The sequence below is a fragment of the Lottia gigantea genome (genome assembly GCF_000327385.1).
Source record: "Lottia gigantea unplaced genomic scaffold LOTGIsca_118, whole genome shotgun sequence".
NCBI classification, from domain to species: Eukaryota; Metazoa; Mollusca; class Gastropoda; family Lottiidae; genus Lottia; species Lottia gigantea.
The window spans coordinates 214,986-237,516 of NW_008707180.1; the positions used below are offsets into that span (position 1 = coordinate 214,986).

At 32.6% G+C, this 22,531-nt stretch overlaps 2 protein-coding genes across 2 annotated transcripts in view; both read left to right on the forward strand.

The window, feature by feature from the left end:
* Positions 1-2,466: 2,466 nt before the first annotated feature.
* Positions 2,467-6,932, forward strand: LOTGIDRAFT_81959 (hypothetical protein; the record flags this gene model as incomplete). The annotated part of the gene is made up of 6 exons (XM_009047858.1): positions 2,467-2,559; positions 3,777-4,010; positions 4,665-4,898; positions 5,388-5,528; positions 6,615-6,728; positions 6,882-6,932. Coding segments are annotated over 6 exons (867 nt in total), but the record flags the coding sequence as incomplete, so codon positions are not given.
* A 10,100-nt stretch (positions 6,933-17,032) lies between these two features.
* The window catches only part of LOTGIDRAFT_61417 (hypothetical protein), a gene marked incomplete at both ends in the record, with an annotated part of 49,063 nt that continues 43,564 nt past the window's right edge, over positions 17,033-22,531 (forward strand). The window contains one exon of the mRNA XM_009047859.1: positions 17,033-17,430. Within this exon, the coding sequence (XP_009046107.1) occupies positions 17,033-17,430 (398 nt within the window). The remainder of the gene's footprint in view (positions 17,431-22,531) is intronic.

The window sequence follows — 22,531 nt, forward strand, 5'->3', positions numbered from 1 at the left end:
AGAATATTTTTAGCTACTCAATGGTATTCCTGTAACATTAGTAAGCTTACAAAATTGATTTTTTGTTTGTGAAGCATTTAATTGAAAAATTTTAAAAAACATTTGATTTTGTTTATATATAAATATAATACATACAAAAAATCCTATGTGACTAATTCTAATGTTCCACAATCTTTTTTATTTACACTCCTATAAATATTTTGTGTTACAATGTTACAAGTTTTTATTATTTACCAAGAATGTTATTTATATACCAAGAAGTTGAAATTATGTTGCAAGATATTTTTTGTCCAAGATTCACGTCATCATTCAAGATTCATGTGACCACACAAACTGATGACATCAACATCAAAACATAAACGGGAACTGAAGGCATTTTTTAAGCTGTAATCAATATAGAGTCTCAAAGCTTATCAGAATTTTTCAGATCCACGGTGGGCTGCATCAGAAACTCTGGTCTGGAATGGTCCATATAATTTCATCTAAGAGTAGAAAGTGTCCTCCCCATCTGTTACTGAATAATCAATAAAATTAAACACAGATCTAATTGTCTTTTACTCTTTATAATATGACAAATTACTTAAATATAACATAAATATCTTACTCTATCTTTTCACGGTCTTTCTGATATTTAAACAGGCTAGTATTCTGATTTCGCTATAAACATGTGATAAAATACTTAAATTAGGCTTAGACTATTAAGACATATTTTTTTACAATTGAATTTTTATTTTAAAGTTCAGTGATAGTTTAGGCATATTCAACAACAACAATTAATGAGGGTTGAATAGTTAAGACTAGGCTTAAGGATTTGATTAATTTTACTATTTTCCCATTATCTAAAACACGATAAATTTTTACAATATCATTACCGGTATGTTATATTTTATTTCGATTTGTTTTGATTATAAATAGGTTATCTGCTATTTAGCTTGTGGTAGGGCCTTCATCTAATGTCAGGTTTTAAAAATAGGCCTAATGAGATATTTTCAAATAGGCATTCAGCTATTACGCCTGTACATTCAGCTCGAACTTTAGAAATGATGTTGACTGCAAATACACATTGAAATTAACATTGCAATATATAACGTTATGTCAGAGTAGACTTCTTATAAAATGGCGACCACCAGCAAATTATTGGTATGGTAACTTGCCATAAGTAACTTCCTAGTTAAGATAACCTACTTCTCAGCGCCTAATGGGAATTTATTTAATCATATCATTGATTAAAAATGAGATTTTGTAATAACAATAGTATAGGTCCAATAGCGGTGTCTTGAATCTTCCACCAAAGGCGAACCGTCTCCACCATGCCGCCAATTCATTTGAGACTTGATATTCGCAAATTAAAAAGCACATTTTTCTGATGCAGACTGCAATCAAAGTTGGAATGTTTTTATTATAAATGACGAAAGGAAACAATAAATAAATCTTGTTCTTTTTCAACATGTAAATGTTTAGCAATCCCACTGTAGCGAGTTTGAACGTGAATTAAAGTAAGCGCGCCATGTTATTTTTTTAAAACTTTATCTAGTAGAGATAATGTCGGCAATTGCATTTGCGACTTTCTGTTGTTAAATCGTAAATAGACCTAATCATAGATCTGTATGCTGAAGGTTGCATAGCCAATATAGCTTTTTCTGACAATTTTTGCTCCACTTTTATCGCAATGTTACAATACTTGAAATTCGAGGAAATTAAGGTCATATAGGCTTTGAAACCTTCAGCTTACAGATCTATGACTAGGTCTATTTACGATTACTCACTGCATAGGGTTTCCTGTCCTCATTAGCAGGCTAAAAACTCCATTCATTTCATTAATTTGATAAATGTTCTGTATATGCTCAAGATATTTTGGCTATGTTAGTATATATTTTATATTTTAGATGTGGAAGTTTGTTTTGTTAGTAAGTGTGGCTACAGTTGTGTCAGCTTCTAACCTATATTTTAAATCGGGTGAAATCAAGCAAGATGTAGCTGTCCAAGATAAACTTATGGCTATTTTCTCTAAGTTATATAAAGGACACAAGAAGGTAATCATTTCATTGATTTTGTTTATGGCATGTTGATTTGTACCCACAATTGCACCCTTCACTTCATTCCTAATAAATTAAAGAATATGATTTTATCCCAAAATATGTTTCAGAAATCAGCATGCACCAAATCAGTTCTTAAAACAAATCAATTTTTAAAACATTTTCATGTTTCATGGGACGCTTCCGCCATTAAGCATGTCTGCTCCCTATTTGTACCCCCAGTCTCGGAAGGATGGTGCAGCCCCTGACTGTACCCTGAATACTGCTATAAATACTTTTAAATCAATTGTAGGGCGATATAGTATAGAAATATTGATATTGTATATCTACATCACTCTACAATTGATGTATTAAAAAATATTTTAACAATGAAAATATTGTGTTATGTAACTGTTAAATCTATCATCCATTCAAGGAAAAAGCAGAAAATGTTGTTTGTCCTGATCAACAATCTCAATGTCCTGATGGTTCAACTTGTTGTAAATTATCTACAGGACAATATGGATGCTGTCCACTGCCAAATGTAAGTAAATATTCTTCTTCAGTCTTTTTACCTTTTCATACATCAGTTTAACACTTAATCTGTTTTCTAGATCACAAAAATTATGAAAACCTAATCTGATACTTCAGCATCTGTTTAGATGAAGTTTTCCAATTCTTTCACTTGCTTTATATTCTTCTGTCTTCCTTTTCTGTTGCTGTTATTCTGTCTTTTTTATTTTTATACGCCCACATGGAAATGTGGACGTATATTGCTGTTGCCCCTGTCGGTCCGTTGGTCCATCGGTACGTCAACATTTCTTGTGAACACAATAGAGACTACAGTTTTCAACTGATTTTAATGAAATTTGCTGTGATCATTTATATTGATAAGATCTTAGTCAAGTTCGAATTTGACGATCTTTCGATGAACGGTTTTTGAGTTATTGCCCTTGACTTAGGAAAAACGTGTCAAAATTTGTTTGTGATCACAATAGAGACTAGTTTTCAGCTGATTTTAATGAAATTTGGTGTGATCATTTATATTGATGAGATATTGGACGAGTTCGAATTTGATATTTCAATGAACGGTCTTTGAGTTATTGCCCTTGACTTAGGAAAAATGTGTCAAAATTTGTTTGTTAACTCATAAGAGACTACAGTTTTCAATTGATTTTAATGAAACATGGTGTGATCATGTATATTGATGCGATAATTTTATGTGTTTGGATTATTGATATTGATTTTTAAGAATTTGGTGGTATTTCTCAGCATAAATATCTGGCAGTAAATATATTTTATATCAATGAATTCAAACTATTAAAATTTCTTTAACATGAGAAAATTCATACTATAGTCACTAAAGACTTTTTTATCATTTCTGACAGCTGCCAGTGGGCGTGTGTTACCTTGCCTGGCAAGCTATCTTTATTGTTGTTGTTGCTTCTGTACTATTGTTGTTCGGTCTTCTGTTGTTTTATTTGCAACTGTCCTCATCTTCTGTTGTTTTATCTGTAACTGTCCTCATCTTCTGTTGTTTTATCTGTAACTGTAATCTTCTATTGTCTAACAGTTATCTTCATCTTCTTTATCTTCTTTTGCAGTTCTTCTATTACTTTTGCCTGTTGTTACTTTGTTCCTTTGTTAATGCTTCATTAATTTCTGAAGCTTTTATTAGCTTTTCTTTCGTCTCTTTTTGGTTTAGATTTGTTCTATGTCTCCTTGTACAACCATTTTCTAAAAACAGATTCTTTATTTCAGGCTGTATGTTGTTCAGATCAAATCCACTGTTGTCCATCAGGAACAACTTGTGATACTGGAGCTGGTAAATGTAACAGACAAGATGGAACTAGTGTCATGTGGTCCAAGAAAACATCATCTCAATCTTTAAAAGTAGAAAATGTTGTTTGTCCTGATCAACAATCTCAATGTCCTGATGGTTCAACTTGTTGTAAATTATCTACAGGACAATATGGATGCTGTCCACTGCCAAATGTAAGTAAATATTCTTCTTCAGTCTTTTTACCTTTTCATACATCAGTTTAACACTTAATCTGTTTTCTAGATCACAAAAATTATGAAAACCTAATCTGATACTTCAGCGTCTTTTTAGATGAAATTTTCCAACTACGTAAGTCGCTTTATCTTCTTCTGTCTTCATCTTCTATTGCTGTTATTCTGTCTTCTTTATTTTTATTGTTGTTGTTGCTTCTGTACTATTGTTGTTTGTTCTTCTGTTGTTTTATTTGCAACTGTCCTCATCTTCTGTTGTTTTATTTGCAACTGTCCTCATCTTCTGTTGTTTTATCTGCAACTGTCCTCATCTTCTGTTGTTTTATTTGCAACTGTCCTCATCTTCTGTTGTTTTATTTGCAACTGTCCTCATCTTCTGTTTTTTTATCTGTAACTGTCCTCATCTTCTGTTGTTTTATCTGTAACTGTAATCTTCTATTGTCCAACAGTTATCTTCATCTTCTTTATCTTCTTTTGCAGTTCTTCTATTACTTTTGCCTGTTGTTACTTTGTTCCTTTGTTAATGCTTCATTAATTTCTGAAGCTTTTATTATTTTTTCTTTCATTTCTTGTTGGTTTAGATTTGTTCTATGTCTCCTCTTACAACCATTTATTACAACAGACTCTTTATTTCAGGCTGTATGTTGTTCAGATCAAATCCACTGTTGTCCATCAGGAACAACTTGTGATACTGGAGCTGGTAAATGTAACAGACAAGATGGAACTAGTGTCATGTGGTCAAAGAAAACATCATCTCAATCTTTAAAAGTAGAAAATGTTGTTTGTCCTGATCAACAATCTCAATGTCCTGATGGTTCAACTTGTTGTAAATTATCTACAGGACAATATGGATGCTGTCCACTGCCAAATGTAAGTAAATATTCTTCTTCAGTCTTATAACTTTGATCTTCTTTCAAGATCACATACTTGTATTTCTCATCTGATTATTGGACAATTCTTCCAATTACATGTACTTTTGTTGCTTTATCTCCTTCTTTTCTCATCTACTGCTGCTGTTATTCTGTCATTTTGTCTGTTTCTCTGGCTTCTATATTTCTGTTGCCTTATCTACAGCTGTCCTCATCTTCTGTATCTGTCATTTTATAACCCTTGCATGTTTTTTTAAGTTTTTACTTTGTTCTGTAGGTACTGCTCCCAGGTCTCCTTCAAGTTTAGAAGCTTTTATCACTTGTTCTTCTGCTTATCTTGTTGTCATTCCTTTGTACTTTTCAATTTGGTGGCTTATAAATAATTGTACTTACCATATATAGTCAAATATTAAAGCTAGTATAAGTGGATACAAACATTTAATGTTTCTCCTCTTCACAACCATTTATAACAACAGATTCTTTATTTCAGGCTGTATGTTGTTCAGATCAAATCCACTGTTGTCCATCAGGAACAACTTGTGATACTGGAGCTGGTAAATGTGACAGACAAGATGGAACTAGTGTCATGTGGTCAAAGAAAACATCATCTCAATCTTTAAAATCTGCAGATGTAAGCTATAGAATATAGCTATATAATACTTTTTGATCTTTGAATCTCTTTTGTGCTTCATTTGTCTTATATGACTTGATTATTATAATGACTTATTTTCAATAAAAGAAAATATGGTCACTATATGTGAGGAAATTATTGATTATTGTCCTGCCAAACCAGAACAAAAACTCTAAAATGTCTAATTTTTATACGCTGTCACCCATTTCCGTTTGTCCGTCCGGCCGTCCGTCCATCCACAATTGCTCGTAAACACTCTACAAGGCACAATTCTTGACTGATTTCGAAGAAACTTGGTATGGTTGTTTGTAATCACCCAAGGATGAACCCTATTGAAAATCAGACGAATTGAAAAATATTTACTATGAGTTATTGCCCTTGTTCTTGAAACGCTCGTAAACACTCTAGAAGGTGCAATTCATGACGGATTTTGATGAAACTTGGTATGAGTGTTCATCATCTCCCAAGGATAAACCTTATTGAAAATCAGAAAAATTGAAAAATATTTAGTATGAGTTATTGCCCTTGTTCTTGAAAACGCATTCAATTTTAGCTTGTAAACACCCATAGAAGGCACAATTTTTGACGGATTTTGACAAAACTTGGCATGTGTTGGTTATCACCCATGGATAAACCGTATTGAAAAACTGAAAAATAGAAAAATATTTAGTATGAGTTATTGCCCTTGTTCTTGAAAACGAGTTCAAATTTTAGCTTGTAAACACTCTAGAAGGGACAATTCATGACAGGTTTTAACAAAATTTGGCTTGAGTGTTAGTTATCATCCAAGGATTAAGACTACTGAAAATCAGAAAAATCGAAAAATATTTAGTATGAGTTATTGCCCTTGATCTTGAAAACTCGTTGAATTTGTAGCTCATAAAAACTCTAGAAGGCATGATTCTTGCCGAATTTTGACAAAACTTGGTTTTATTATTCATTACCGCGCTGAAGATTGAATATTTGTCTTCTAGAGTTTTCATGAGCTAAAGATTGAACACGTTTTCAAGAACTATCAATGTTATGCCTTTGAAATAACAAGCTCTGTGTCTTATTTTGTAGACTAAAATACCTTTACAAAAGAAGCCATCAATAGAAAGTTATGGTGTGATGTGTCCTGATGGAAGATCTCAATGTCCAAATGATAATACCTGTTGTAAATTAAATACTGGTAACTATGGCTGTTGTCCCTTACCAGATGTAAGTCTTTGTTGTAGATTTACATTCACTAACAATAGCTCTGTGCTGCTAATTTTCTGTCTCATGGTGTCTATAATATGCATCTTCTGTTCAACAAGTGCTTAAGTATTGTCGAATCTTGTTGATGTAAAACTCATTTCATTTCAATTACAGGCAGTATGCTGTTCTGATGGAGTCCATTGTTGCCCAAATGGTTTAAAGTGTGATTCATCAAAAGGACAATGTGTTGGAAGTTATACCACTAAATTATTTACTAAAAGTCCTCCCAAGCAAAAGGTTTGTAGTCTTAGTACATTGATCATTGATAGAAATTTTGAGTTATTTCCCCTTAGCAAGTTTATTTAAACCAATAAGTTTTCAATCTTTATACACTGTATATTTTTTATACATCCACATTATAATTGTTGTATATTGTCATCACCCCGGTCAGTCAGTCAGTCCGTCGCCAATTGGCTTGTGAACACGACAGAGAGTACAGTTCTTATCTGATTTTTAAGGAAATTTTGTATTGATTTATATTGATTTAGATCTTGGTCAAGTTGAAATTTGATGATTTTTCAATGGATGATGTTTGAGTTATTGTTATTGACTGAGTAAAAACAGGTCAAAATTTGTTTGTGAACTCAACAGAGACTACAGTTTTCAGCTGAATTTAATGAAATTTGTTGTGATCATCTATAACAATGAGATTTTGGTCAAAGTTATGGCTCTTGACTGAGTAAAAAAGCATCAAAATTTGTTCATGAATACTATAGACTATAAAGATATCATCTGATTTTAATAATACAAATTATGTTAAATGTGGCTAGTGAACGGGATAGAGGTGACAGTTTATGTCAGAATTTTATGAAATTTTGTGTCAACAATACCTTTAACATAATAAAGTTAAGGAAGAAATGGCTTCCGAAAATACCCTTTCTTAGGTATGAGTCGCCCAACCGGTTTCGTTCTGTTCGAACTCTTCAGAGACAGCAAGGCAAAAGTGAGAACTTCACCTCTATATATAGCTAGATTGCAACACTCGCAACATTGTCTACCTGCTCAACTGCAAATTCTGCAGACTGCAATATGCCGTAGAATCAAAACGCTGCATCTGCATAAGACTAAAAGGACACAGAGCCGACAAAACCATGTCTCCATTAGGCATCAATGAATTCATTTAGCTCCCCTACTGTCACTGGTCACCCTATCTCTAATACTTTTAACATGTTAGATTTTTGGTACCATTTGACACAGATTGATGACTGCTGAAATTTATTTTGTTTATAATTATTTTCTACTTTCAGCTAAGTTGTTGTGGTACCAAATGTTGTCCAGATGGTTATAAATGCACTAGAAGTGGTTTATGTCAAAAATTAAGAAATAAAAATTGGTATTTATTTAAAAATAGATTTTAATTATATTTAAATTATATTATAAATTTAGATATAAATATAATTGATCTTTTGTATGTTTCCAATAAATTCATTATTCCTGATTTAACAGAAAGTACCAGCTCTCATTCTTTTAAATAATTGTATGATCTTGAAATTGAACTGTAAAATTGGTATAGAATTAGATTTGTATTGTCTATTTCTAATGTATTTTGTCTTGTAAATATACTCACTTGTTTAAAATTATATTACCGTCACACATTTCGGTTGGTTTGTCCACAATTGCTCGTAAACACTCTAGAAGGCATAATTCAACTGATTTAGATGAAACTTGGTATGGTTGTTTGTAATAACCCGAGGATGAGCCCTATTGAAAATCGAAAAAATATTTTGGATGAGTTATTGCCCTTGTTCTTTAAACGCATTCAAGTTTTAGTCTGTAAACACTTTAGAAGGCACAATTCTGGACAGATTTTGACGAAATTTATTCAGTATCACCTCAAAAAGTTCAAAAGAAGTGTATGACTGAAGGTTGAATATTTCATTCTGGTGTTAATTGTAGGCTAAATATTTTTATTAAAAATGAAAGCTGCCAGTGGGTGTATATTACCTTACCTGGCAAGCTATCTTAAAAAAGAATAGTGCCAGAATATTTAATGCTTAATCAAAAGTAAAAATTTAAAGTATAGATTATTATATCTGTTTTAAAAAAACTTAATGTATCTATTCAGTGCAGGATAAATAAATCACAGATAAAGGATAGTATATTTCAAAGAAAATAATTATATTAGGAGACATCTGAGATTAAAAGAACTGAAAGAGAAATTGTTAAATATTCATGTGTTCCTTATTATCATACTTATTTCTTTTTTCACGCCGTATGTAACATGTTTGTACATGTATTCTATTACATTCCATAAGCAGTTATGGAAACACTCTTGTGTTAATTTTTGTAGTGTTATAAATATGATATAATCAAGCATTATAGTGCTACAGTTTTACATAATCATAGTGCGTTTTCTTGGTTGTTTAATGATGATTAAGTGTAATCATAACATTTGTACTTATTAACAATTGAATCTTTTTTATATGATTGTGTGAAATAAATCTATATTTTTTATGTCCATATGAAATTAACAGTGATGTACATATTCATTAATTTAGTACAAATAAAGTCTGATTAATATACAGCAAAAGCAACTTTATATTGCTATTTTTATACGCCCACATTGTGGTGTAAACTTCGTCTTTGGAATCCGAAGCGTTATTAGTGACACTAGTTTGAACAGTATAATGCAGTAAAATCAATGATGCTCTATATTGGGTACTATTATTAATTCCTTGTACTTTGTACTCAGGTAGATTGAATTTTAATTGAGTTTTGCTCGCATAATGTATTGTAGCAAACCCGAATTGTAGATAAATGTGAAACAGGTACCGTAAAGGCATATCAATTACGTGTATGTATGTGTCCATACTCTTTTCTGTTATGATAGTCGGTGATTAGGCTTTAAAGTGTGTATAATATTTTCATTGTAATTTTTACACATTTTGGTACGAGCTTTCATCAATATTGGAAACCATAATTTAACGCAAAATGTAACAAATGTATAGAATAACTTAGGCTAATAAAATTATCATTATCATGATCAAGAACATTTTAATGTCAGATATTTGCTGATATTATTTCGTATCAAGTAGTCGCTTATGATACATTATAGTTCCTCGTGGACGCAATAGAGACTGCAGTTTTCATCTTCTTTTGATTAAACTTTGTATATATAACAAATCCTCCTTATCTCGGATCCATTTCGATGCGTTTCAGATTGTGTGTACATTGTTGTCGCCGTATGAATTTCTAGTATGATTTCCGGTCAAGTTGATCGAAATCTCTTGCGTATTCTGTAACGGTTCCATTTTCAATCGACCCCAATATTCATATGCTGAAAAATATTATTTCACGAATAAACCAGAAGCAACCACATTGATTTTTAACATAACTTACATTGGGTAGAGGACAACAACCATAGCGGTCATCCGAGGTTAAGCAACACGTATTAACACTGGGACAATATGTTCGTCCTTCCTGACACGTTTGGATTGTTTCACTAAATTCCTTCATCTATAAATCAAAATTGAGTATTTAATGGAATGTCTTTTCAATTTATATAGCCTATACATACACACGCACACATCATTGCAATTTTTAACACAGATAGTGGGCACAGACAACGTGGTCGGAACCTGGAATAATACATCGGCCTTTTTCATTCAGATTCTTGCATTCATAACAATTCTACAGGACATATCACTATATTTTTATGTCGATAAAGGTTTCCTTCGCTCACCAAAATCTTGTCCAAAGTATACTAATAAATGTATAATAATGGACTTTTCAAACGAGAAGCGGAAAAAAAAAATCATTATCTACCTTGTTTAATTCTAGCTTAATAACATCTCGAAATGTTTCATTAAACTTGCGACTGTTGGCTAATATCAGTGTACAAGCCACCATACTGATAATATGAACCGTGCATCATCTTAAAAAAGAGTTTAAGGTGCTGCTGATTGATAAAAGCGATTCCACAGATACATATCAGAAAGGCTTGGGACCTATCTTGAATAGGTTACTACAGTAATTTAATGAACAGTGAGAATGCTTTTCAACATAACTTAATCCTTAATGATATTAGACATCTTGTGTAGAGTTAGTGGCTACCGTGTTTGAAAAAGTTTCAAAGCAGGATATTCCATAAACCATTAGGTATGTTTATAAGGAATGTGGACTGTCAACAATAACAGTATGCATCTGTATTCCTTTACACATACTAAGTGCCAATTTCATAATGCGATATAGCTTATGTGAAAACATTAAGCTTGTTCGTAATGTCATGTAATATTTAACGTTGAAATCTTATAAGCTATTATTACAATACATGCAGAAGAATTACGCCCTTCATATTTACCATGTAAATTCGATCTAAACCAAGCTGAAGTAACTTGAAGCGACTAAAATCAAACAGAATTTCTATATAGTTATGGAATAAAATTCTTAATTCTTATTCATTATGTTAATGATCCGACAACTAATAGTTAATTCTTGCCTATTTGATTAATTTGATGAGTTATTTACATACATACACACTTTGAGCATTATACTTTTATTGTTTCCTTCAACAAGTCGAATCAAGGTCGCTCTATTTCAAGTAAGCAAGGGCATTTTGCGGTTTCTATGACATTTAAGGTAATATTCACTCACAAAAAGTGTTTTGATTATTTCTCTTAACCCCGATCTTTGCGTCACTTAAATACTGCTATGTTACCTTGACTTCTCAAGTAGCCCTTGAGAAGGTTCTGGTACCCAAGGTTAAAAACATTGCAATAGAGGATACAGTTTTTAGGCACCAACAACAAACTGTCAATTATGAAAGCTCTTCTATCGCTCTGCAACAAACGGCATTCCGTAATCACTCTAGAAGGCACAAATCTTGACTGATTTGATGAAACTTGATATAGGTATGAACCCTATTGAAAATATTTAGTATGTGTTGTTCTTGAAATGCTCGTAATCCCTATTGAAGGCGCAATTCTTTACGGGTTTTGATGAAACTGTAATAACCCAAGCATCCTATTGAAAATCAGAAAAATCTCAAAATATTTAGTTTGAGTTATTGCCATTGTTCAGTTTGAGATTGTATACACTCTAGAATGTTTAATTATTGACAGATTTTGATGAAACTTGGTGTGAATGCTTGTTATCACACAATCAGAAAAATCGAAAAATATTGAATATGAGTTATTGCCCTTGTTCTTAAAAACATGTTCAACTTTTACCCCGTGAACACTTTAGAAGGCACAATTCTTGACAGATTTCGACGAAACTTGATATGAGTGTTTCTTATCCCCCAAGGATGAACCCTATTTTAAATGAAATAATATTTTATAGGAGTTATTGACCTTTTTTTTTATTGAAAACGCTTTCAATTTTTAGCTCATAAACACTAAAAGACACGATTCTTGCCGGACTTTGACAAAATATTATTCAGTATTATCCTAAAAATTCCAAAGTTAACAATGAAATAATACATACATTTTACTAAACCAAAAGGCTATCAGAGAAATATTAGAAAGAATTTATTCTACCTGCCAAGACGAAAAGACCAGAAATTTTCAAATTAAATTATTCATAGGATAATATAGGCCTATACAAACGAAAAGTTAAAAACGAAATTCAAAAAAGTTAGCTCCACCCAGTGTGATTTCGATAACTCATTATTCAATCCGCACAAACACAAACTTTATGGAATAAGGTAAATGATGAAGTTTTTGAAAAAAAAAAAAATATTTATCTATTTAAATAAGAAGTCTATTTAGAACCTTGGGAGATTGACAATAGTACACAGTATCAATTTGACCAATAATCATTATTTTGACCAAATATCATATCTTCAAATGTAAATACAACCAAACATCCTTTCAATGCAGTCATTTAATGTCATTTTTGAACTCTATCGCATCCATAGAAATAAAAAAAAATTGTCAAACAAATCATGGAAAATGGAAGTGCCTGGTTTATTAGGACTTGAAACCTATAGTTAAAATTATAATGGGAACTAATTGTCAGAATTGTCGCGGGCTACAGAATGGCGTGATAGCATAGTGATAGATAGTGTTTGTCTCACCTTGCCACAATGGAATCATCATGATCTCTTCATAGATCATTAATATAAAAAAATAATTAACTATAGTATTTTTAATCTATATACATAGGCTATTTACTTTAAATTAATATTCCGATTTTAGCTTGGTTGTGTCAAAGCAAAAATGATGAGTGTAAATATTACGTTTTAAATTTTTGCATTTTTGATTTCTTTGTTCAGATAGGCAGAAATGCTTCAACTGAACTTTTCTTTTTAAATCTTTGAGATGATGCTCAGTTTGATATTATGTATGGTGGCATGGTCGCAAGTTTAATGAAACATTTCAAAATGTTATTAAGCCAGCTTTAAACAAGGTAAACATTCATTGTGTAAATTCTCTTCATTTCTGAAAATGAATACATGACTGTTGTATAGTACTGTATTTGTTGGGATGGGGGATAATGCTGTTCGATATCGATCACTATGATCGAGCTGATTATATGACACATATTCATTATGGCTGATCATAAAGTCAAAACACTCTAGGTCTTACGACATTAATAAAGAAGAAATACTTCCCATTTCAACATATCAAATTCTCTGCGTGTTATAAAAAACTCCGGGATGATTATTTTCAAATGTGTAAGAGTGAATTTTATAATTTCTCCGCCAGGGTTATATAAAGTAGCCCTAGGTTTTACTCTCATTGATGAATCTAGATGACACGTATTGATTGGTCCAGTTATATGTCCATCGGTAGCTCAATGTATGGCGAATGATACATGCTGTTTGTTGCCCAATGATGAATATGGGTGCTGTCCAGTACCTAATGTAAGTTGAATATCATGCATTCTACTATAAGATTTTTTAGCAGAACAGTAACAAGCACCAGTATGAAATATTCAAACATCAGTCATACACTTCTGAACTGTTTGGGGCGATATTGAATAATATTGAGTATGAGTTATTGCCCTTGTTCTTAAAACGGTGTTTAATTTTTAGCTCGTGAAAACTAAAGAAGGCAAATATTTAACCTTCGACGAGGTACTGAATAATACAACCAAGTTTTGTCAAAATCCGACAAGAATCATGCCTTTTAGTGTTTAGAGCTAAAATTTGAAAGTGTTTTCAAGAATAAGGTCAATAACTCCTATGAAACATTTTTCGATTTTTCTGATTTTCAAAAGGGTTCATCTTTGGATGATTACGAACTCTCACACCAAGTTTCGTCAAAATCCGTCACGAACTGTACCTTCTTGAGTGTTTACGAGCTAAAAATTGAATGCGTTATCAAGAACAAGGGCAATAACTAAATATTTTTCGATTTTTCTGATTTTCAGTAGGGTCCACTCTTGGGTGATTACGAACACTCACACCAAATTTTCTCAAAATCCATCAAGAATTGTGCCTTCTAGAGTGTTTACGAGCAATTGTGGACGGACCGACCGACCGACCGACCGACGGACTGAAGGACATGGGTGACGGCAATATACGCCCCCATTTCATATTAAAGGGATTGTTAAGAAGTTTTTCTAACTTCTATGAGTATCGAGGATACTGGTAGCATCAATTTGCACCCAATTTAATCAAAATTATATTACAATTTCATATCTTTTCGTTTTTCTGATATTGGTAGTCTTCATAGTAGACTAAAATAATGAGAAAACTAAAAAGGAAATTGTAATATAATTTTAATTAGAATTATTTGAAAAATTCTGAATTGAAAAGTATTATCGTTTTCTCTGAGCCACCCAGAACCAAATTGCAAATTGATGCTATCACTATCAGTGTCTTGATACATACGCATTTAGGTTGCGGGGAACTTTAGATAAAACGACTTCATTTCGTATAAAGAACAATGGAAGAATTCTCACACAAATTGTATCACGTGATAATATACACAAAGACCGTGTTTGATGATGAAACTGGTTTTCTTGCAAAATTGCCTTGTTTTTTGTTTAATGTTAATATATTTTACTCTATGCTGTCTGCTGAATATAAACAACATTGCTGTCCGACTGGTTATACCTGTACTACAGGATCTTGCACTGCAGGAAATATTATCATTCCATTTCTAAGTAAAATTATTACCTTATTAGGGAATGGCATCGAGCACTGATTCGACTTACATATTTCATAATATAAAAGGGATTGTATAAAGAGGTTTTCTAAATTTTGTATATATGAGTGTCGGGGACACTGTAAGCATCAATTTGCACCATTCCAATTTTCAATCAGACGTCTGTGTTTCCTGAAATTCCACTAAAATATGATTGATAACGTCTCGAATCGCAAAATATGCTGCATCACATAAGAACTTTGCGATTAGTGACGTCATAAAACATGTAGTTTCAGTGGAATTCCAGGACCTGCAGATTCATTTTGTATTTTGATCAGATAGAATCTTAATGCACAGAGAAACGGACTATGATAATAATTATTAAGTTATAGAAGTGTCGTATATTGGTAAAAACATTTATAAAACACAATGTTAAATAATGGTCTCATCGACCGAATATGATGGAAGCTTGTAACTAAATGTGTAGAAAATACAATGAAAACATTTACACACTATAAAGATTACAAGTCGTACGTCTGTGCTTGGATAGCTGACATACATATTATGTATAAATAACTGAATATAGAAAGTGATGTTATCCGTTTTCATTTCAAATTGTTCATCCTATCCCTGACTGCTTTAAATCGAATTCTAATAGTTTCTAATCCAAAAATCCAAAAAGTTTATCAGGATATTCAAAAGAAGAAAATTCCATGATATCTTATTTAGACTCACTTTTCCAGTCGTTCTTATAGATAGAAAGTGAGATGAAAAAAGACACAGTAATCTTATAATCCCCATAATCCCAATCAGTAACCAAAAATATCGCCGCCTCATACCACATGTTGAATAAATCGATAATAAAGTAAGTCATTGGTGATTATAAACTCTTTCAACTACAAGACATCATACTTTATTCAACGAAAAGAATTTCACAAGTCAGTGATGCGACATTAAGTATTAAAAAATTAAGTACCCGGTACTCCCGGTTTTTTGCTACAGCAATCGCTTTTACATGTCAATATTTCGATACTATTTCATATTAGAGATAAATAAGCTTTGTGTCACTGCATGTCTATGTTAAAAGAAGTCATCCCAGAAAGTTTTAGCGATTTTGACACCCTTCTCGGACGACATCTTTGATTTGAGCTAGACTAGTCATGTTCACCCATCATGAAACCCTCTGCTTCCCTGCTAATTTATCAACAGTACTGTGGCTTATATCTAAATCCGAGTGAAAAGCCCAGTTACTCGAACTCGGATCAGATGTAATGAAACATTTGTCGCTTGAACCTTGAAAAATCTATAGATCATTTTGTTGTTTACATATGTTCCATATAGTATGTGGCTTCCTATTCATATCCTGATTCTTGTTGAACCACAACTTTCACTGAGTACGACATTATTCCCTTGGGCTAGGATTTTATTGATGTATTTATACATAGCCTTATACTACAATAAACCCGAACGCATTATCATTAAAATAGAGAGAAAGTCTTCAATACTTAACGTTTTAGTATCTCTTACTGCTTTCTAATACTTTCTTAAAGTTATCGAATAAACATTAAAAATACATCATTTGTATATCAACTGATAATACGTGAAAGCATTTTCGTCTACAAGTCATAAAAAGCATACATATGATTTACATGACTGTGAGGTGAATTTGTTCAGTACATGGTTATCCTGATAATCTTCAAATGTAATTTCCAGTTCTCGTGCATTTATTCCCTTCTGTGTCAACCAGCCACAAATTGACGTCTGCGTTTGAAGTGAGCGCGGGAAAATATCAATTTCACTAATTGTGTAAAGAACAGTGGATGTTGTATGAAGTGAATAGAAAGTGATACGACCGTCTATCAATCCTTTATACCGTCTCCTGCTAGTCTTACTAGGATATTCTCTCTTCAGTTTCCAATATACTTCTGCTTCGTTCTTCAATCGGATACTATTTTATCACAACAGAGCTATACAAACCACGATAACAAGTGCGCGCTTTTATTCTGCTCGCTTTCAAAGTTTCTTGTTTTAACCAATGTGTTAAAGCGTGTTATTTTTCTTTAGCAATTTTTTTTAGAAATTAAAAAAAAAAGTCTTGCAATCATGTTTTCGCCTGAAGACGATGAACAACAAAAATTGAATACTCATTCTCATATCATTCCTTCGGAAAGTGGTCGAGCTGGATTTCGAAGCAAACTTAAAAACTGTGGTCGAAAATGTTTGGACAATTCGAAGGAAAATTTGCTTCTTGTTTTGCTTTTTTGTGGTGTATTTTTGGGTGTTGGAATGGGATTTATGGTGCGTTCAATTGGTGGCGATTTCAGCAAAAGACAAATTATGTACCTTATGTTTCCTGGTGAAATTCTCATGAGAATGTTAAAAATGCTTATTTTGCCACTTATTGTGGCTAGCTTAATTGCAGGTATTGCCGGACTCGATGCTAAAACTTGTGGTAAAATGGGTTTGCGAACCATTGCTTACTTTGCATGTACAACAATTTTGGCGGTCATCCTTGGAATAATCATGGCAGTAAGCATCAGGCCTGGTGGTGGTGCAGAGGCATCCGAAATCAAAAGATATGGTGCAGCAAAAAGAGTGAATTCAGTGGATACATTCCTAGATCTCATAAGGTAAGTAAAATTAAATTGAACAACTGGCTGAGCAACAGCAGTTTAGTGCAGGATACACTTAAAACACTCGATATACAAACAGCGTCTATTCGTTCGAATAGGTACAATAAACCAAGCTCCTTGTTGTTTTTTAATTGCACGAAAATGGCCAATCACCCTTTTAAATATTTTTATGAACATTTGTCTTTTATTTTTGGAAACTGCCCTTTCGAATTTAAAATGATCATAAAAAGGTAACTGCATTTTACACCGAAATTTCTAACCGTCATTAGGTAATAATATTTTTTTCATCAGATTCTATTTTGTGAACTCTATTCCGTCATTGTGTTTGGTAGAACATTTACATTTCAAGCCATTGTAAAAGAACACCAGGGTATGAATTTAACGAGGTAGCTATACAGCAACAAACCGCACATAGGTTTTTGATATTCAATTGAGAAAGATCCAAAGAGAAAACGGGTTGTGGTGATCGTTGGCAACCTACCAAGCACGGAAAAAAGGCAGTCTTACTGAATATGTTTAAAAGTAAATGTTCCTGAAAACTGGAAAACTAAATGATGTATTAAAGCCGAACACGATATAGTCAAAGGCTTTTATCTTGCAACAATAATTCATGTCCCTATAGTAATGTAAATCAATTATTAATAGTCGGTTTATTATCGTACTGAATCCAGATTGAGCGGATTGTTAAGCTTAGCAGACATTAAAAATGGCTTATAAACAGCACGTTTGATCTGACAATATTAACGAATATATATGTAATCTTGAATACACATGCTAGGTCGTGCGCGGATGTAAAATATTTCTGGAAATTTATCTTGAAATGATGCATATGTAACGGCTCTACCGTTCATATTATTGGACCTGCATATTAGACGGCCACATATTGGTATCACTGACAGAAACGAAGACAACCAACTTCACTCCAAGACAGGCCAGACAGTGTTGTCGTTATCGTTGACGTTGTGGGGAATGGGTAGCGCGGGAAACTTACTGAATTTGTTTATTTTCGTGAAATATAGTGTAAGTGGGATACTCACAAAAAAGAATGGCGGGGTCATAATCTAAGAAAATACCAACTAACTGCCGCGAATAACCATTTATCTGCATGGAACTGTCTTGATAACACACTTAATAACACCGCCTTGAATTACGGTTTAACCTCCTTGAAATAGAATTCCCTATTTAACCGCCATGAATTCCAACTTTTACCACATTGCAAGTACATAATGTATCCATAAATAATAAGTTATAAGTTATTAATATTAAGTTGAATAAATATTCAAGTTACAGACAACAACATTGCTTCCAATTACTTTAATATCCAAGTCGCAGACTTGAACAATACAGCTAATGACTTAAATATCTAAGTTACAAACTTGAACATTGCAGTCAATGACTTAAATATCCAAGTAACGCACTTAAACATTTTAGACAATGGTTAATTATTAATATTACAGACTTGAATATCATATGACCAAACAGAAAACCATGCAACTTAAATCATAGAACTGTAATTATAGTTCTATGCTGAAATATTAAATGGATAAGAGTAATCACGGGCGTCGGACTGGAAATCGAAAGTGCATATAAATAAGAGCCATTACAATCTCCATACACTAGCTAGACAACCTCTGATGAGGCAAGTTTAACCTGGGTAACCTAATCGGTAACGATTTAGCCACACCACACCGTATTTAACTTTTATTTAAGTTCAAATTGTAAGCAAACAAATGTCTCTCCTAATATTGAATAGATGGAATATATGTTGAGAGATAAGCGATCGATATTTTGAAATGCTAATTGTTATAGATTTATAATCTATAAGCCATTTGTAAGTGATAAAATATCTCTCAGCTACATTATTACTTGTCCTCAAACAATGCAACTGAAGATTCTTCAACCACAATATCTCGCTATAAATATCAGCGACAAACCTGTAGCTGTTCTAGCAAGCACTAAATTTGTGAAAACGGCGAGGGAGCTAAGGTCATAGAACTTACTGAATGGCGTTTTGATGAAAATGTTAGTCTGCATCGATGGTAGACCGGTTTGGGAGCTAATTGATTCTTACCAACCTCGAAGGTCCACCGTGTCGAAACAAGTAATTATATGTAAGAATCACTTCCAATGAATTCCACATACCAGTTTGGGTAAATGTATAATGTATCAGTCTAAGATATTACAGAATGGTGCTAGTTGCGCGTCGATAGTGTTAACAGTTTTAAAATACAATAATTCTTTAATTAGTCTTCATTGACAAAAATCTATTTCATTGTACTCAAAACCTCATTTGTTGAAAAGATTTTTCCTGTAAATCTGCCTGACATTTTCTTTTTAATCAGATAAAAACTTGTAATTTCCTCATTCTTCTCAAATGCATTCTTTCTTACTTGTTCCTAATTAGTCCATAGGCGATCAGAAAAAATACAACTTAATTAACTTAGCTTAAAGGACGGTTTCTGGAAATTTCAATATATAAAAATTTGTGGAATTCGTTGCAATCTTTTCTTTGATTATTGTTAAATATTAATTTGGTTGCATTGGAAAATCGAAAAATAGCAATCGAAAAGCGACTAAATGAGATGAATGTTCTAATTCCAGAAACATATATCAGTTTAAAGAGAGGTGTACGAAAAATATTCAAATTCGACCTTGTCCAAGATCTCAGCAATTTGCTCACAAACAAATTTTGACGCGTTTGACTAAGTCAAGGGCAATAAATCGAAAACCGTTTATCGAAAAACTTCAAATTCGAACTTGACCAAGATCCCATCAATATAAATGATCACACCAAATTCCATTTAAATCAGATAAAATCTGTTGTCTCTATTATGCTCACAAGAAATGGTGACAGACGGACCGACGGACGGACTAGGGCGACGACTATATATGTCCACATATCTACGAGGGCGTATAAAATTTGGAATTAAAGCCAATTTTAAACAATTCTTGAAAATCATACCATTTTTGAAAAATGTATACCCATATGAATTGCATAAGGCAAGGATTAGCCTACATTAGAAGGACGAAATGGAAAATGGGAAAACCAAAAAATTGACTTCAAAATATTAATTTCACATGATTTTGTTCTAGAAACGGGCGCACATCCTTTTTAGTCTACTTCAATATTTTTTGAAAAGATAATGTTTCGATGTACCAAAAGGAAAATAATTTCATCAATATCAGCCAGTTCTTGACAAAAAGCCAAATACTTTGTGAAAATTTCAGTCACTGAAATGATAATGGACTAAACTTTAGAAATATATTAAACGAACTGAACTGTTTGTGAATTTTCGAGTAGTTCACACGTAACGAACTGGCACTTTTGGGATAAAGAAAGAGCAAGCAGTACACACTTCAAATATTTCATATTTTGTATATTATATTGTTCTAATTAAAAAAAAATAAACAAAAAACTTCCTCGTTTCCTCATTAGCTGGTCCATTTAAATCCCACAAGAATTTAAAGTAGAACTGTCATTAATCACGAATCCGCGGCACGGTGGTAGTTTCAGTTTCTCATATGAAGGCTACCAATTTCTTTTTGTCGCCGGAGTATAAAAAGCCTTGTTGATCTACAGCCACAATGAAATTATTACTTAAGAAGAAAACATTTTTATTGACTCTCGCCCTTATATATATTTTCTTTAAAGATTATATATATTTTCACAAATAGGATCCGGGTTGTACATAAACCTTAGTGCATGGGTACTATATACTTTGTATTAAAAAAATACTTTCTTTTAGTTATGGTGTGTAAACGTTGACCTAAAGTAAAAGCTAACATCGCTTGCATTAATATTTTTGAGATGGCTCGAAATAGATTTGAACTGGGATTTAACGTTGCATACTAACTATGGAAGACACTGCTTAGTTAAAATAACACCATGAGTTCGTGTTTCTATGATCCGGATTGAAGATTCTTTGAGGCGATCTGCTATTGACTGAAACCAGTCCAGCAAACCAAACCTAATTACAACCATAGAAATTAATCAGCTTTAACACGCACATTCACCTAGTCCGAGAAAATACTCAACTTCAACTTGATAAATCTTAATCTATTATTTATACTTGAATAGTTAAGCTAGTGAAAATGTAAAACTTAATATTGTTTTTGAAACCATCTGCTCGAACCATCTAGATAATAATAGAGTAATTGCTACTACAAATGTTAACATATGAGCATGATGCTTGAGCAGCACTGCTTTCCTCTTTGCAACCCATTATTATATAATTTCTGGTGTTCAGAGACATAAAGATTTCGGACTACATAACCTCTATTCATCCTCAATTTTTGTATGAAAACAAAACATTGCGATTGAAAGCTGAAAATAATCTGAGTTGGAACTAATTAAGTTAGTACCGCTACACAAAGGCTTGTCAGTTCGCTGGAATAGTTTGTAGCTTACAATCCCATCTTTTTCGATACAGTGCAGAACACAAGCAATGAGATTAATTTGCTGGTCAGAATGCTGGAAACAAAGCAGAGTTAATTAAATTTACTTCAAACATTTGTGCATGATGCATCATGTATATTGTTAAAGAAATAGCTTCACTTGGCTTACATATAGAATTAGATTAGAATGTGGTTCAATAAACCTTTGCCTAACACGGTGTTGAAACCAGATCACGGAGCTACACGAGTCGCAAGTGGCTGGCATGGATATTTCTTAGACTAGGATTGTTAATCTGAAGCATGTGTCTAATGTGAATGAAGTTTGCCAAAGATTTCGGTCCACGTCTCCAAATTCTCCCATGAATGTTTGTTTTGTGTTTCTCGCAGGTATAGTTAGATGTCTTATTCTTCTTAATCTAAAAAAAGATATACATATATAAATCATAAGAGACGTCTGTCAATACTAAACTGCTAACCTGTAGTTTGGGAGACATTGGGTTTGGGTTAGTACCTTTACGCGAGTATTAACTGTGTACCTCGGGTCCATTTCCCGGATTATAGTCAAATTTGAACCCAAATTTTGCTCAAAACTATCCAAAATATTTTGCTAAAAAATCCAAACAATTTTTCTCAAAAGATAATATATGACCATACAGTCTCTTAAAAAAACCCTAAGTTCAGGTTAACGGTCACTATGAGGTCT